Genomic DNA, 14923 nt, shown 5'->3' with positions numbered 1-14923 from the left:
TGTAAGTCCCCTTACCATAAAATACTTCTCAGTCAGTTTTTGAAACATCAGACACAAAGCAGATGAAATGTCAACAGGGTTTTTCACAGCTACAGGAGCATTCAGATGAAAGCTTTCCTTTTTCCCTTAGGAGAGCTGAAATAAAATCTAGAAGCAGAAATGTGGGTAAAAACCCTCGTTCACTGCCGGAAGGAACACGCCCTTAAAAGGAAGAGCAGAAACAGATGTTTAGCATCCTATGTCGTGTTAATAGTAAATGCAGAGTTTAGAATAACAGTTACGTATCTAAACTCTTAAATCAATACGTAGGTACTCTTCAAATGTTTTTTTCCAGAGTGATTGTGGGAGCTGTAACCTTTCTGTTTAGCTGAGAGAATTAGATAGAATATGGGTTCAACTCTTGTTTATACAGGAGATTTCCATGTACAGAGATTCTTATTTCTCTTTATAAAAGAAACACTTCATGTTTAAACCTCGTGTGTAACTGACCACACCCCTCTCCGCGGTATTGTTTACCCTTAAGTCTGAATGCAGTGGGACCCTCAGGGCAGTGGAGCGCCTGGCCCTCGTCCTCCACGCAGCATCTTTCCTGGGAGCTGTGTGCATAGAAGCTGGTCTGGAAGGTGCTGCCTCAGTTTCTCTTTGGGGAGACTGGGCATTTTATGCCAGAAGAGAATTCTTTGCTTTTAAAATAACTATCAGTGCCTACAGACAAAGTGGATTAATAATGTCTTCCTAATCTCTGTCAGGATGGAAACCAGATGAACTGTAATTTTATTCCTTTGGATATAAAATTAGACCTTTGGGAAGATTTACCAGCAAGCTTTCAGCTGAAACAAAATCGCTCCCTGGTAAGAATGGTCCTGTGCATTTGCTTTAAGTGAACGTTTGTTGAGTAATTTTAATGACCATTTTTGAGTTTCATAAAAGCAGAGAACTTTGTGGCCTGCTGCAGAGTCAAATCACTGGTTGCATTTTAATCAGCCCAGGCGGGGCCTATGAATTACCCTGGTGCTAAGAATAAACGTGAAATCTGTTTCCTTGGCGAATGATCACACCTAGGGTTGCTGTTTCTGCGGATAGAATCATCCTCACATCATTTAATTCCTCATTCACAGGATTAGCAGCTGTGATGTTTGTATCTGACAGAATCACATTGTATCTTTGTAGGTTAAGTTCTAACACTGACAGGTTCTGAGAGCAGGGATGACACCATGTTGGGTGACTCTTGATTTGAGGTTGGAAGCACTGTGTGCAGCCGCGGGCCAGGACCCTGCTGGGGAGGCCTTCATTCCGATCTGTGGTTTTCTTCTCTCCACCGTTAAGGAGGGTCAGTATGTGCAGGGGCCGACCCAGCATGCAGGACACCACTTTTTACAGGAAAATAGTGATTATGTTTTTGCCTGTTTAGTGGAACGGAAACATTGCCCGTGGTCGGCTGCACTTGTCTTAAAGGAACAGTAGCCGTGAACTTTTTTTTTTGGTATCATCTTATCCCAATTCTCAAGTTGCCAGAAAATAGCCAATTACGTATCACTGACTAATAAGAGTAATGGTCACCCTTGTGAAGTGTCCCGATTTTGTTACGGATGGATTTATCCTGTGATAGTTCAGGCGGTCAAGTACACGTGATGCTCAGATGTTGCGCTGTCACTCTGTCACCTACAAGGCCTGCTGTCCCCAAGGCCAGCTTTGCCTCGGCCACTGGTGGGTCTGTGCTTCCAACAGCCAGGCCGCTTTTGGTCGCAACGAGCACCTTATTGCTGTCAGCCACTCAGGACATGTACTGAGTGTCCTGAAATGTGCTTTTCGAGAGCCTTTGCCTTGAAAGAGACCTCTGCAGAACTGGCCGTAGACTTCACAGTAAAGATAGGAGAACTGCAGCAAATTGTGGAAAGCCTTAAACCGTGGAGCTCAAAGCCTGTGGGGGGATATAATAACACATCAGTTTTCCGACATTATAAGTAGTCTCACTTTCAAAGGAAGGTATCTGGTGAGCTGTACACTCTTTTCATTATCTCATTTTCTGCCAGATTTTGAGGTTCGTTCGAGAATGGAGTAGTCTAACTGCCATGAAGCAAAGGATAATCAGGAGAAGCGGGCAGCTGTTCCGCAGCCCAGTTCTTGCTTTGGAAGAACTCACAAAGCAGCAGACGAAACAGAACAGTACCAAAAGGTATGACTTGTCTTTCTTTCTTTATTTTGTATTTTGTTACGTGTCACAGTTATTTCTACAAGAGGGGTCTGAGGCATTTTATGTAACCACTAATGAAATCCTGATGAGTTAAGAGAAAATTATACATAAAATGACAGCTCATTTTAGAGCAACATAATTGGGTATTTTGTGAATTTGAGCAAATCTGCTAGACAAGAGCAAGTTGTCTGCATCTTGTTCACCGTGAGTCCCACTCTTCGGGGGAGGGAGGTGAGTCACGGGGTGGTGTGACCTGTGACCCGCCCAGCCTGGGGACTGTTGAACAGCGGGAAGACACTTCCCCGGTCCACCGACAGAACCTGCCTCAGGCCTGGCTGCGCTGCACTCCGCTGCACTCCCGGGGCGTGAATCTTGGGTGCCACGCAGCAGGGGAGCTGCTTCCGTTTGAGGTACGGCCACCCAGGTAGCAGAAGGTAACTTACCGGGCTTGTGGGTGGAAACAAAGTAATTCGGAAGGTTACTGTCCCACACTTGGAACAGTTTTGCCTTTATCCCTGCAAGTCCCTTTCTCACCTCTGTAACACTCGCTTTCCTTTCTCGGCATCATAACCATCTTTTTGCCTCACTCGAATATCGCCTAATGTGATCTTGAATCCCCATTCTCTGTGGACTCTATTTTAGCAATAAGCAGGGTCTCAGGGAAAGCAGTCAGCCACTCTCTAGTCTGACTCTTTTGCAAAGCACCAAACCAAACAGCAGCATTGGCAGAAAGAGCCCCTTCCATTAGCTCTCTGGCTGTCCCCGTATACGTGTCATCTCTCTTCATCTTCACAGGCCATTATATCATGATCTCCAGCCTTTTCTAGGCACATGGGGAAAAAATCATCAGCTACATGAGGGCGTGCGGCTGATGAAATAAATTATATCCCCATAGAGTGATAATCTCTTCAGCTGTTTCCAATATGGCTTGGTATATTTGTACATGAGAATAAGGAACGATGTTGGTGATCAATTGTTAAGAGTGAAAATAAGTATCAAAGAAAAAGATGGAGACACAAATATATGTAATTGCTGTTACTGACATAGGCAGTGTCTGGAAGGATACCTTAGAAACTTGTATCAGAGGTTTTTCTAGGACATGGTTCTCGACTGGGGGTAATTGCTTCCCTGGGTGGCACTCTTGGGAGACAGTGTTAGCTTGTTACGATTTGGGGACACAGCTGGGAACCTCTGGTGGGCAGAGGCCTGGGGTACTGCTCAAACCCTACAGTGAACAGGACCACCCTCCCAAACAAAGACTTCTCTATTTTAATATATCAAGAGTGCCACGGTTGAGAAATTTTGCTGTAGACCATACAATTAGGGGGTTTGTGGCAATAGTAGGACCTTTATAGATTATGCCTGGAGTACAAACTCATGTGACTAAGAACAAAGCAGGAACCGTAAATGCATGAATGAGGTCAGGCGTGGAACTAGAAAAGAGCAGGGTAGCGGGTGGAGCTGTGACAAATTAGAAAACGCATAACCATCTAATGCCCCTCAAGTTCAGATTTAAAAATAAAACACTGTATGAGTCAAAGGAAGCCCTTTGACTAGTTGGATTTATCCTTGAGCTGCCCGTTTTGGCCTCGTGCCTCAGCCCTTCTGTACTTGTTGAATTTCCCCATAAGCGTGTATTGTTTTATATAAAAAATGCATTAAAATGTGTGTATTTATACACACACACACACAGATATAACAAAAATTGTGATGCCTGTTTTATTCTTCTCAATACTTCTTCCAGTCCTCTCCTTTTCCTCATTTTTACAGCCACGGTCTTAGCTGAAGTTCTGGTCTTTACACAATCATAATTCCCTTCTTAACTGAACTTACAGCCCACTGCAGCCATTTCTAGATGTGTCCCCTTGTTTCTTCTCCATCAGACACGGAAGAACCACCTGAGAAAGAGGGCTGATCAGGTGTAAAAGCAAAACTCATAAAATTGATGCAAACCCAAGTCAGACACCCAGTGTTATTTATAAAATTATATGTAGGTGTTTATTACAGATAAAACGTGTGTTAACAAGCAGCAGACTAAATAATCAGATGTGTCCTTTTAAGAGCTCACTCTGGCGGCAGGTGGAAGATTAGACTGAAAGCAGGACTCAAAGTGGGGAGACAAGTCGCAATGCCTTCCTCTGGTTGCCATTACAAATGACCACAAATTTAATAGCTTAAAACAACAGGAATTTATTATCTCACTATTCTGTAAGTCAGAAGTCTGAGTTGGCTCTACTGGTTTCTCTGCTCTGGATTTTATAAGGCTGGCTGGGTTCTTACTGATAGTCTGGGAAGAATCTGTTTCCACACTCATTCAGGTTGTTGGCAGAATTCAGTTCCTGGTGGTTGTAGGATTTGGTTTCCTTGTTGGCTATCGGCTAGGGGGCCACTCTCAACTTCCAGAGACTTCTTTCTAGTTCTAGCACATGGGCCTTACCTCTCAGGATCAGCAATGGTATGTCCGGCCTTCACATGCTTAGAATTGCTCCCTATCTTAGGTCAGCTGATTAATAACCTGAATTAACATCTGCACGGTCCCTTTACAATGTTACCTAGATGGGTGATCAGTTGAATACCAGGAGACAGGAATCCTAGGGGGATATCTTTAATTTTTTTAATTTATTTTTTATTATTTTTATTGAAGTACAGTCAGTTACAATGCGTCAGTTTCTGGTAGTGTACAGCATAATGTCCCAGTCATGCATATATATGCATATATTTGTTTTCATATTCTTTTTCATTAAAGGTTATTACAAGATATTGAATATAGGTCCCTTTGCCATACAGAAGAAATTTGTTTTTTTTATCTATTTTTATATATAGTGGTTAACATTTGTAAATCTCAAACTCCCAAATTTATCCCTTCCCACCCGCTTCCTCTGGTAAGCATAAGATTATTTACTATGTCTGTGAGTCTGTTTCTGTTTTGTAGATGAGTTGATTAGTGTCCTCTTTTTTCTTTTTTTTTTTTTTAGATTGCACATATGAGTGATATCATATGGTATTTTTCTTTCTCTTTCGGGCTTATTTCACTTAGAATGATGATCTCCAGGTCCATCCATGTTGCTGTAAAAGGCACTATTTTATTATTTCTTTTTTATCATTGAGTAGTATTCTATTGTATAAATATACCACAACTTCTTTAAATAGTCATCTCTCAATGGACATTTAGGTTACTTCCATATGTTGGCTACTGTATATAGTGCTGCTGTGAACATTGGGGTGCATGTATCTTTTTGAATTAAGGTTCCCTCCGGGTATATGCCTAGGAGTGGAATTGCTGGGTCATATGGTAAGTCTATTTTGCGTTTTTTGAGGAATTGCCGTACTGGTTTCCATAATGGCTGCACCAAACTGCATTCTCACCGGTAGTGTAGGAGGGTTCCCTTTTCTCCACAGCCTCTCCAGCATTTATCATTTTTGGACTTTTGAATGTTGGCCATTCTGACTGGTGGGAGATGATACTTCATTATAGTTTTGATGTGCAATTCTGTGATAATTAGTGATACTGAGCATTTTTCATGTGCCCATTGGCCATTTGTATGTCCAAATTGATTGTTTAAGTCTTCTGCCCATTTTTGGATTGGGGTTTTTTTGTTGTTGTTATTAAGTTGTATGAGCTGTTTCGATATTCTGGAAATTACACCTTTGTCAGTTGCATCATTTGCACATATCTTCTCCCATTCCAGAGGTCTAGGGAGGTATCTTTAAAATTCTGCCTACCACAGAAGTTAAAAGACTGTTAGAGTAGACCTGGAAAAAAGATGACTTACACTGAGGCATTAGAAATGGGAATGGAGGAAGGAGAAGGAAGGGAGGTGTTAAGGAGGTGGGTGTAGGGACCTTGGTCACTGATGAGACAGGTAGAGCGAGGGGGACTCCAGGGAAACTGACTTAGCAGAACCATGAGAATGAAACCAGTGCACCTGCAGGGGGGATACGTTGTGGAAGCAGGCTGTTTCTGGCTGTAGATCCCAGTAAGTCTCAGTAAATTGGAGTAACTCTCTCTCTCCGAAAGCAGGTGTGAGTGATGGGGCAGCAAAACAGCACTGATTGGAAGTCTGTATGAGGATCATTTAGACACTGGGCACCTTTCCCACCCACCGCCCTACCAGTTTGCTTTCTAGAAAAACTGCCAGAGAGGCACTGGTCTCAGAAACACTGGGCTCAGTGGAGATAAAGCGAGAGGGGTTAATTTTGGAAACTGACACTCAATCCCCAGATCCCTTTCTTGGCTCCGCGGCCATTACCCACAGGAGATCTCTAAAAAGATGGAATAACGTCAGAATAAAGACACACAGATACTAATTTTCAGGAATTCCCCCCTCAAAAGAATGGCTAGATCTCCAACATGATTGTCCTCCAATGACATCCACCAGTTTGCAGGCCCTGTCCAAGCTCACCAAGCTTTTGAGCAGCTCACTCTTAAATGTGAATAGAAGCCAAGATCACCAGCCATTGTACTGATTCCTACATGAGTTGGTACTTGTCAGCGGGCAGGTCTGATTCACCTGGGACCCTGTGGGTTCAGAATGCCAGCTCTGTCCTCTCGCCACAGCTGATCTCTGAAGCAAGTCCCCGAGCCAGAGCCCAGCACTGTTCTCACTGGGGGGGCCACTTTCCAACTTACTCCTCTTTTATTAGCCGTCGTCCTCTGCCATCCCCATCCAGGAATTACTTTAGTAGACAACATTCTTCCTTCCCTATTTGTCAAAATTGGGATTTGCCATAATCCTTTTGAGAGTTCATATCCTGACATGAGCTTCTTAGCAAACCTCAATGGAAAATTAAATATTGGTAACTCACAACTACATTTGAAAAGTTGACAACAACCTGCTTTGGGGTCGATTGATCTGTTTCTTGTGGTTTCCAAAAAACTGTGCTTAAACCTCTCATAGGAAAGCAAGAGGTTATTTTTGGTTCTTAAATCTCTATATAGATTTCTCAGCATCTTTTAAAGTTACTGAATTAAGTTTCTAAGCTTTTAAACATTAAATAATACCTGAGGCAAGGCTTAATATCCCAGGCCCCTCAAAGCTAGGAAGCTTTTGAGTTCATTTAGAATCTGCCGGAATACTCCAGCAAAATGCTTTTGTCAAGGGAATAAAATGGTTGAAGAAATGGGGGTTGAGGGGAGTTTAGGAACTAAAAGGGCAAGTTAAAGAATTCACTGTGATTCTTTTTTGCTTTAAGAAAGAGTAGTAGAAATGCAAACGTGAAAAGATAGTCATCCTTACTCTTAATAGGTGAAATGCAAATTTAAAGTGATGACAAGACACCTGTCACTGTTAGCAGAGATGTTTTTAACTGACATACATTGTGCCAGTGAAAGTGTGAGAAAATAGGGACTCTCATCCATTGCTGGTGGATCTATGAAGCGATACCAACCCAAAGGAGAGCAATGTGTCAAAAATCTATCCAAATTTAGACCCCCACGACCTTTGACGAAGCAGTTCCACTTCTGGGGATTTATTCTGTGGATACTTCTTGGGGAGAAAATAAGGACATCTAGGAGAGGGGTGTTTGTTACAGCATCGTTTGTGGTAGCAGAGACTGGGACAGCCTTAACGGGTGTTAATCAGAGACCAGTTAGATGTATTACATGGTTTGTTGAAATAATGAAATAATATGCAACTATTAAAAAAAATAGGGCAATCGTATGCATGCTGATACGGAAAGCTCTCTGAGATGTGTTTTTATGCAGAAAGAACAAGGTAAAGGTCAGTGTGTATATTATGCTACCATTTATTGTTAAAAATAAGTGTAATAGGGAGTGACTGCTAATGACTACGGGTTCCTTTTTGGGGTGATAAAAATGTTCTGGAATTAGGTGATGGGTGTACATCCTTGTGCATATACTAAAATGCACTGAATTGTAAGCTTTAAAATGGTAAATTTTGTGGTATGTGAATTGTATGTCCATAAAAATACAAAGATAAATAAATAAAAGGTATACACCTATACACAGAAAAAATAACCTGTTTCTAAAAGGATGTACTGAAAACTGGCAACAGAGGTAGCTTGGGAAAGGGGGAGAAGAAAAAAAAAAAGGGATGGGAACGGAAGGGAAACTTACTCCTCACCATACACAGCATTAGAATTTTGAAATATGTGCATGTATCACCTAATCAAAAATTAATAAGATAGCTTATTAAAAAAAAAGGAAGCCTGTTCCTCATTAATCTACTTTAATAACATAAAAGCAAATTTCTAAAATTTTACCTACAATTGCACAATTCCATTGTGATTTAGTTTCATTGTCAGGCTACCAAATGAAGTATTTGAGAATATGAAGAAATGCATGTTTAAACTAATTTTTTTAAAAAATTACAATAGGTATAAACTATTAGAGAAACTGGGCCATGCTAATTAGAAGGAATTAATTGGGTAATTGCATTTCACCTACTTGAATTCCCCCGTCACCTTTAATTGGAATAACTTTCCTCTTTACTTCCAGTCCCTAAACCATTATGCGGGATTGATAGTGTTGTGTGATAAGGTTCTGAATCCCACATCAAGAGTGGCTTTAAATGGAAGAGTCCATAAACCCTGTATGAGCTGGTAATAACGGAAACAACCTTGAGATTATAGATGTGACTGAACCTAGTTAACTAAAAAGAAAATCACTTTGCCCGAATACGCTGACGCACTATTGTAACTGATTAAGGCGATTTGAGGAGCCTTGAAGAAGAGGCCAAGAGGGAAGTGAAAATGCAGTTAGAGATTTTCTGCACAGCTTGGCAAGCAGTTTACGCTGTCAGCGGTGCAGATATTTGATCATTTCTTACTCCTACACCCACTCCTTCTTCCCCCTATGTGAAAATTGGTCCAAGGGATACTGAATGACTCTTGACTTTCCCAGAAAAACAAGTCTTGAGAAAACTGATTTGGAACAAAGAGATGTGTTTCCCACACGTGGAGACCATTGTAGAGGGAGAAAATTCCATTCCCTAACCTAAGTGTTAGCACCGTGAAAAGACTTGTATTTTGCTTTTTCCCCATTGCTTTTGCAAGGAACAAATGTGAACGTGAAATTGAGAAACTCTCATAGGAGAGAGAGGAAATCTCCTTCACATGTAATTGTTTTAGATACATAACCAGAGAAGATGTTGCTGCAGCCTCGATGGACAAGGTGAAGACTGACGGGGGCCGTGTCCGTCTGATCACAAAGGAGGCCGGGCCCCGGGACTCTGCTACAAAGTAAGGTGGCTTCTACTTGTCAGGCAGAGTAGCACAAAGACGATGCTTTTACATTTATGCATTTGTATTTGCAATAATACTTTACTTCTGTGTGGCCATGTTACAGGTGACAAAAAGCTTTTACAATATAATAGCTCTTCTCTCCTCCTGGCAACCCTGTGAGGCACGTGGTGTCCTCACCTTAGAAATCGGAGGTCAGGAAGGACCCTGAGACCAGGTGGATCAAGTGACCAGCCCTAGGCCACTGGATGCTGGAAGAACCAAGGTTGAATCTGGGCTCTGCCCCCCAATCTTGAGTCCTTTCTATCATAAAAAGTTTTTCTTTTAACCCTTCTAACAAACAGCCATGGAAGAAGAGCCAAGTGGCTATTGTAATTCCCGTGTAGGACTTTTCAACATAATTGAGTAATGGACCTTTTCCTTTTATTCTAACAAATATTTCATTTCTAATTTTAATTCTGTCAACTCTGAGTTTACCTGGAGGAGGCACGTCTTTATTAATAGCAGGTCTCCTGTTCAAATTCCTATCAACACTGTTAGTGCCCTGGCTCTGTCACTTCATGGATGTGAATGATCTGTTTCCTAAAGGCCAGCAGAAGCTGGACGAGTGTGCACGGAACTGGCCTCGGTCCTAATGATGTGTGTGACCCAACACATTTACAGAGCAGGGCAGCCACTGACTTTGGCTGGGCTTTTCCACGAGCCTGTTGTTTCCCAGCCTGAAGAAGCATTTTCTAACTTCTCATTTTCCATCTTCTCCAGACGTCTCAAAGTCTGATTGTGTAATTTGAAGACATCTAAGTTCCCAAGAGAGGCAGCGTATTTCTATTCAAATTAATTTCGGGGGGGGTGTGGAAATCATTAGGTCTATTTACTTGTTTATTATTAGGTTTTTTTTTAATGGAGGTGCTGGGGATTGAACCCAAGACCTCCTGCATGCTAAGCATGCACTCTAACCCTTGAGCTATATACCTCCACCCCCTCAAATTGATACTTGTGTGTGTGTGAACACACCATGCTTTCTTTTACTTGGCAGGGGATATAGAATGCTGCCTGTAACTATTTCATTTCCACAATGAATCACAGAATCTGTTGTCCCTGTTTACTGTTTATCAAGACAGAAACTTTGAAGACCTTTAAATGAAGTAATGATTATATAGAATAGAGTAAGCCTTCATTAGTTACCTATTCAGTGTTTTGCTCTGTTCCAGGGAATTGCTGGAAGATGGAGCCTGTGTCCCACTTCTAAGTCCCTGCGCAGCCCGAGCGGATCTCACTGTGAAGCCTCCTACATCCAAAGGCTATTTGCAAGCTGTGGATGATGAAGGAAACCCACTTTGCCTTCACTGTCAGCAACCCACTTTCCAAACTAAGCAAGAGCGTAAAGCAAATGCTTGGGATTCACGGTTTTGCTCTCTGAAATGTCAGGAGGAGTTTTGGATTCGATCTAATAACAGTTACCTGCGAGCCAAAGTATTTGAAATCGAGCATGGCGTGTGTCAGCTATGTAATCTGAATGCACACGAACTCTTTTTACGTCTGAGAGATGCCCCTAAAAGTCAGAGGAAGAATCTTCTGGATATTACCTGGACCTCAAAGCTCCCATTAGAACAGGTAAATTATAATCATGTGATTGACAGAAGGCAGCCTTGCCCTGAGTGATAAATATTGACTAACTTTCTTTCAACTTTTTAAGATGGAAATTATCAAGTACATATACAGAAGTACAGAGAATAATTACCGCATATACCCATCACCCAGCTGTCACAGTTACCAGCACTTTGCCATTCATTTTCATCTGTCCCTCACCTCGCTTCTTATTCTCTCCTGGAATTATTTTAAAGCAAATTCCAGACAGCATTTCTTTCACCCCTAGACACTTTCAGTATGTAGCTCTCACAAAGACTGTATTCCTTGCCACCTCCTTGCTCTCTTTTAAATGTAACCCCAATCTCCACTAGCACACCCAACACAATTTTATAATTCCGCAATTATAAGTCCACATTTGGGTTCTCAGCTTGTCTCAAAAAAGTTCTTTACCATTGCTTTCTTCACATTAGGATCAAAATCTGACCCACACTCTGCATTTGGTCAGTACGCCTCATGTTCCAGTTAATCTATAATATCACCCCGTCCTTTTTTTTTTTTTCTTAATCCATTGATTGTTAAAGAAACTGAAGCATTTGCTTGTAGGATTTCCCACATTCTGGATTTGTCGCCCTGATTTCCTGAATAATGCGTGTAAGAGCTAGCGGTTTAATTAGATTCTGATTAGATTATTTTGGGAAAAGTCCGAACAGATGGTACATTGCATTGAGAGGCGCTTATGGTCTGGTTGTTCCACCTTTCATGATGCTAATGACAAGGGGCAAACAGATAACCCCCAAAATGTAGTTCATTACGATGAGAAGGAAACTTGTATATGTTCATCCCCTTGTAAAATGTCATATGTGGCAAAATACTATTCTTAACACAGCAGTTGCAGTATTCACTTTAACTCCCAAAATTCAGTTGGATTTCCAGTGTTGTGATCTAAACAGTTTTAAATTCCAAATAGGAGCAAAATGTGTAATTTTGTAGTAAGCTTAATTTCAAAGAATCACCCTCTGTCTACTAAAATATTGGATAAATTCCAGCCAGGTAGTCAAATCTTGTATTTTTATTTACCTAGTATTGTTGAATTATGACAGAATTAATCAGCTTTTCTGTAAAAATGAATCAGACTTTGAGAGCTAGGGACATACACTAGTCCCCAAATGTTATCCAGAGATCCTGAAAGCCCCTTGGGTCTAACTGGTGAGGGACATGGTACACCCTTCCCCGAGGTGTTAGCTAGACTCCGGTTACTATCTATCTGCTGCCTCCATGTGGAGACACACAATGAAATGACTCAAGGACATCTTGGAAGCGGTCTGTCCAGGAATGTGGAAGAAACACAGTATCCACCTAAACCAGAAGTGCTCAAGGGGTAAGGAGCACCACAGGGCCCAGAGGGGGGTGCCCAGTGGGAGAGGGAGTGGTTCTATCATGAGGTGAGTTTAGGATGTTGAAGACTGGCCCTTAGTGATGTATCATGGAATTACTGGGAAGAATAAAGAAGCCCCTTCTAGCTCCTAGAGTCTGTCAGAGTGGAGACTCCCCGGTGCAAAAGATTTGGTTACAAAGATAGAACCAAAATGGATTTTTCCTACGAATATGCCATTTGTCTGATGCACAAGACAGCCATATGAAGTTGCTCCTAACAGTGCCAGCCTCTAAAAATTGGTATGTATCTTTCTAACAGAAGTTGGGAAGTTGAGTATAGAAGAGAGAGTCCGTCTGTATTAAAGTCCTGGTGGACAAAGTTTACTGCTTCAATCTGCTGCCTCTTGGGTCTGCTCTTTGGCCAGACGCTGTAGTTAAGGTCCTCGTGCTGTCCATGGGCATGACCACTTTCTTAAAGCGCTTAGAGCTATGTCACGGGTTCCCACAGCCAGCAGCCACGAAGTTGATTGTATCTTCCTTGGTCTTGAACAAGGAAGTAAAAACAGCTGCACTGCTGTGGTTCGTGCTGGTTTTACTACCTCACAGAAAATGCTAAAACATGCCCGTTTTAATGTAGGTCATCACTGGTTAAATATAAAGTGTGTATACAGGGACTGGCCTGAATAGTGGCCGCTTTAAGTAAACATCCTTGTTTATTCCAGATATGCAAGTTACAGAGGTTTGTTCTAGAAGTTTGATTCCAGTCCATGTAACTTGGGAGGTTCCCAGGTAATAGCATAAAAGTTCTGGATGATAGCTATTAATAGTAAACTGTCATGGTATAGAAACAAATGCATTCAGGTCAACAAACAGTATTTGAGTCAGTAATATTCAGAAGTTTTCCTTTTCTAGTGTGTTCTTAATTTTTCCCAGTTTTATTTTAGTGACTATACAAAGTATCTCAAAAGCACAAAAGCAGCTGATTTTCCAGTCTGTCAGGAGTCTTGGTATTCTATACTTTGCTTGTAATTTTTTTAAAAATGGGTTAGGTAAGGAAAAAAAAAACCTCCTTTTTCAAAAACATTTTATTGCTTTCAAATTGCTAGCCTAGAGGGTTTTTCCTACTTACAATAAAAGCTATAAAAAAAACCCATCCTAATGTATTTTTCCCTCTGATTTTGCTGTATAAACATGATTGCATAATGCAAAACCAACAGTCCTCACAGTGTATGTTGAAAATTGCTGATCTTGTGTTCTTATTGCAGCTTAATGAAATGGTAAGAAGCCCAGGGGAAGGGCATTTCTGGCAGGTGGACCACATCAAGCCGGTGTCCGGTGGAGGAGGGCAGTGCTCCCTGGACAACCTGCAGACCCTCTGCACAGTCTGTCACAAAGAGGTCAGTGAAGCTCACAGACACATGTGACTCCATCCTGAGACATTAAATCGAAAGCTGTGCATATAAGTGTGGAAGGTTATGTGGGTGAACCTCTATCCCTGTCTGGGACTCGGGAAGTATTTTATTCTTTTCATTACCTGAACACTTAAGTTTTCTCTTGAGGCCTGTGCAAGTTCTCAGTGACAGGTGAAAAGCAACTGCTTTGCTTTTGACTCATTCTAGGACCAGGGAATTTTCACCACCACCTAAAAGAAAATGAATACAACTTACATATTACACAGTCTTGAAGAGACCCTCAAACTAGAAGTTCAGTGAATTGGGGCAGTGACACATGTTTGTATCTGCAGTTTAATAGGTCCTGAAATACCTGGGAACATGAATAAATTATCTCCAGGACCAACTCAGTTCAATGTGCAAACATTACAGTGCTGACTAAATATGAAACCAGTTGACCTTAGAACATCTTGGAGCAATTACCTATTGCTAAAAAATGAGAGGAAAGGAATGACATAATATTGTCTGTCAACTAGGATGAATTTTTAACAGGCAGTTCAGCAAAAGGTCGTAGGACCTGTCTGTTGAGACATAATCTTAGAAGTATACATTCAATGTGCAACTTTGTATCCAACTTTTTTTTTAATTTATGGAAAAATTTAAACATTTATTTAAACATTTTCCCATGTTCCCATGATAAGCATTCACAATGTTTATCATCTAACATGGCTGCACATTATTCTACTGAGTCGATCTCAATGGATCCACTGCAGTTTATTTAGCCATTCCCATACTAATGGATGTTGAAGTTGTTTACATTTTTTGGTTCATATATACAATGCTGCCAAGTGTGTCTTTTTTATACAAACTTTTTTACATTTTGAGGTTGTTCCTTAAGATAGATTCTCAGATGTAAAATCACTGAGTCAAGTGTTAGTATTTTTGAGATGGTAGGAATTTACCTCTAAGTTGTCTTCCCAAAGACTGCTCAGATAGGCTCTTCCCTCCTGGCAGTGAACAGCAGTGTCCATTTAACTGCACTGGTTATTGCCGATTGAGTGGGAGAAGAATTACAGTGTTTACTAACAAAGACCCTGATGTTTGTAAAAATACTAGTCAGTTGTGTTTACACTTTTCAGAACTGTTCAATCCTTTGCCAGTGTTCACATCATAT

The 14923-nt window shown here is 41.2% G+C and overlaps 1 protein-coding gene across 6 annotated transcripts in view; it reads left to right on the top strand.

Moving 5' to 3' along the window:
* The window catches only part of ZRANB3 (zinc finger RANBP2-type containing 3), a 216722-nt gene that overhangs the window by 190745 nt on the left and 11054 nt on the right, over positions 1-14923 (top strand). For 5 of the 6 annotated variants that reach the window (XM_045508866.2, XM_045508865.2, XM_074363564.1 and 2 more), the window contains 5 exons: positions 750-851; positions 2034-2176; positions 9284-9394; positions 10606-11008; positions 13624-13755. In XM_045508866.2, coding sequence (XP_045364822.2) covers positions 750-851; positions 2034-2176; positions 9284-9394; positions 10606-11008; positions 13624-13755 — 891 coding nt within the window. Of the gene's footprint in view, positions 1-749; positions 852-2033; positions 2177-9208; positions 9395-10605; positions 11009-13623; positions 13756-14923 lie in introns of those variants that run through there. The other variant, XM_074363565.1, reaches the window with a different exon arrangement.

This window comes from Camelus bactrianus, chromosome 5 (assembly GCF_048773025.1).
Source record: "Camelus bactrianus isolate YW-2024 breed Bactrian camel chromosome 5, ASM4877302v1, whole genome shotgun sequence".
Lineage (NCBI taxonomy): Eukaryota > Metazoa > Chordata > Mammalia > Artiodactyla > Camelidae > Camelus > Camelus bactrianus.
This window is presented reverse-complemented; position numbering and strand designations above follow the sequence as displayed.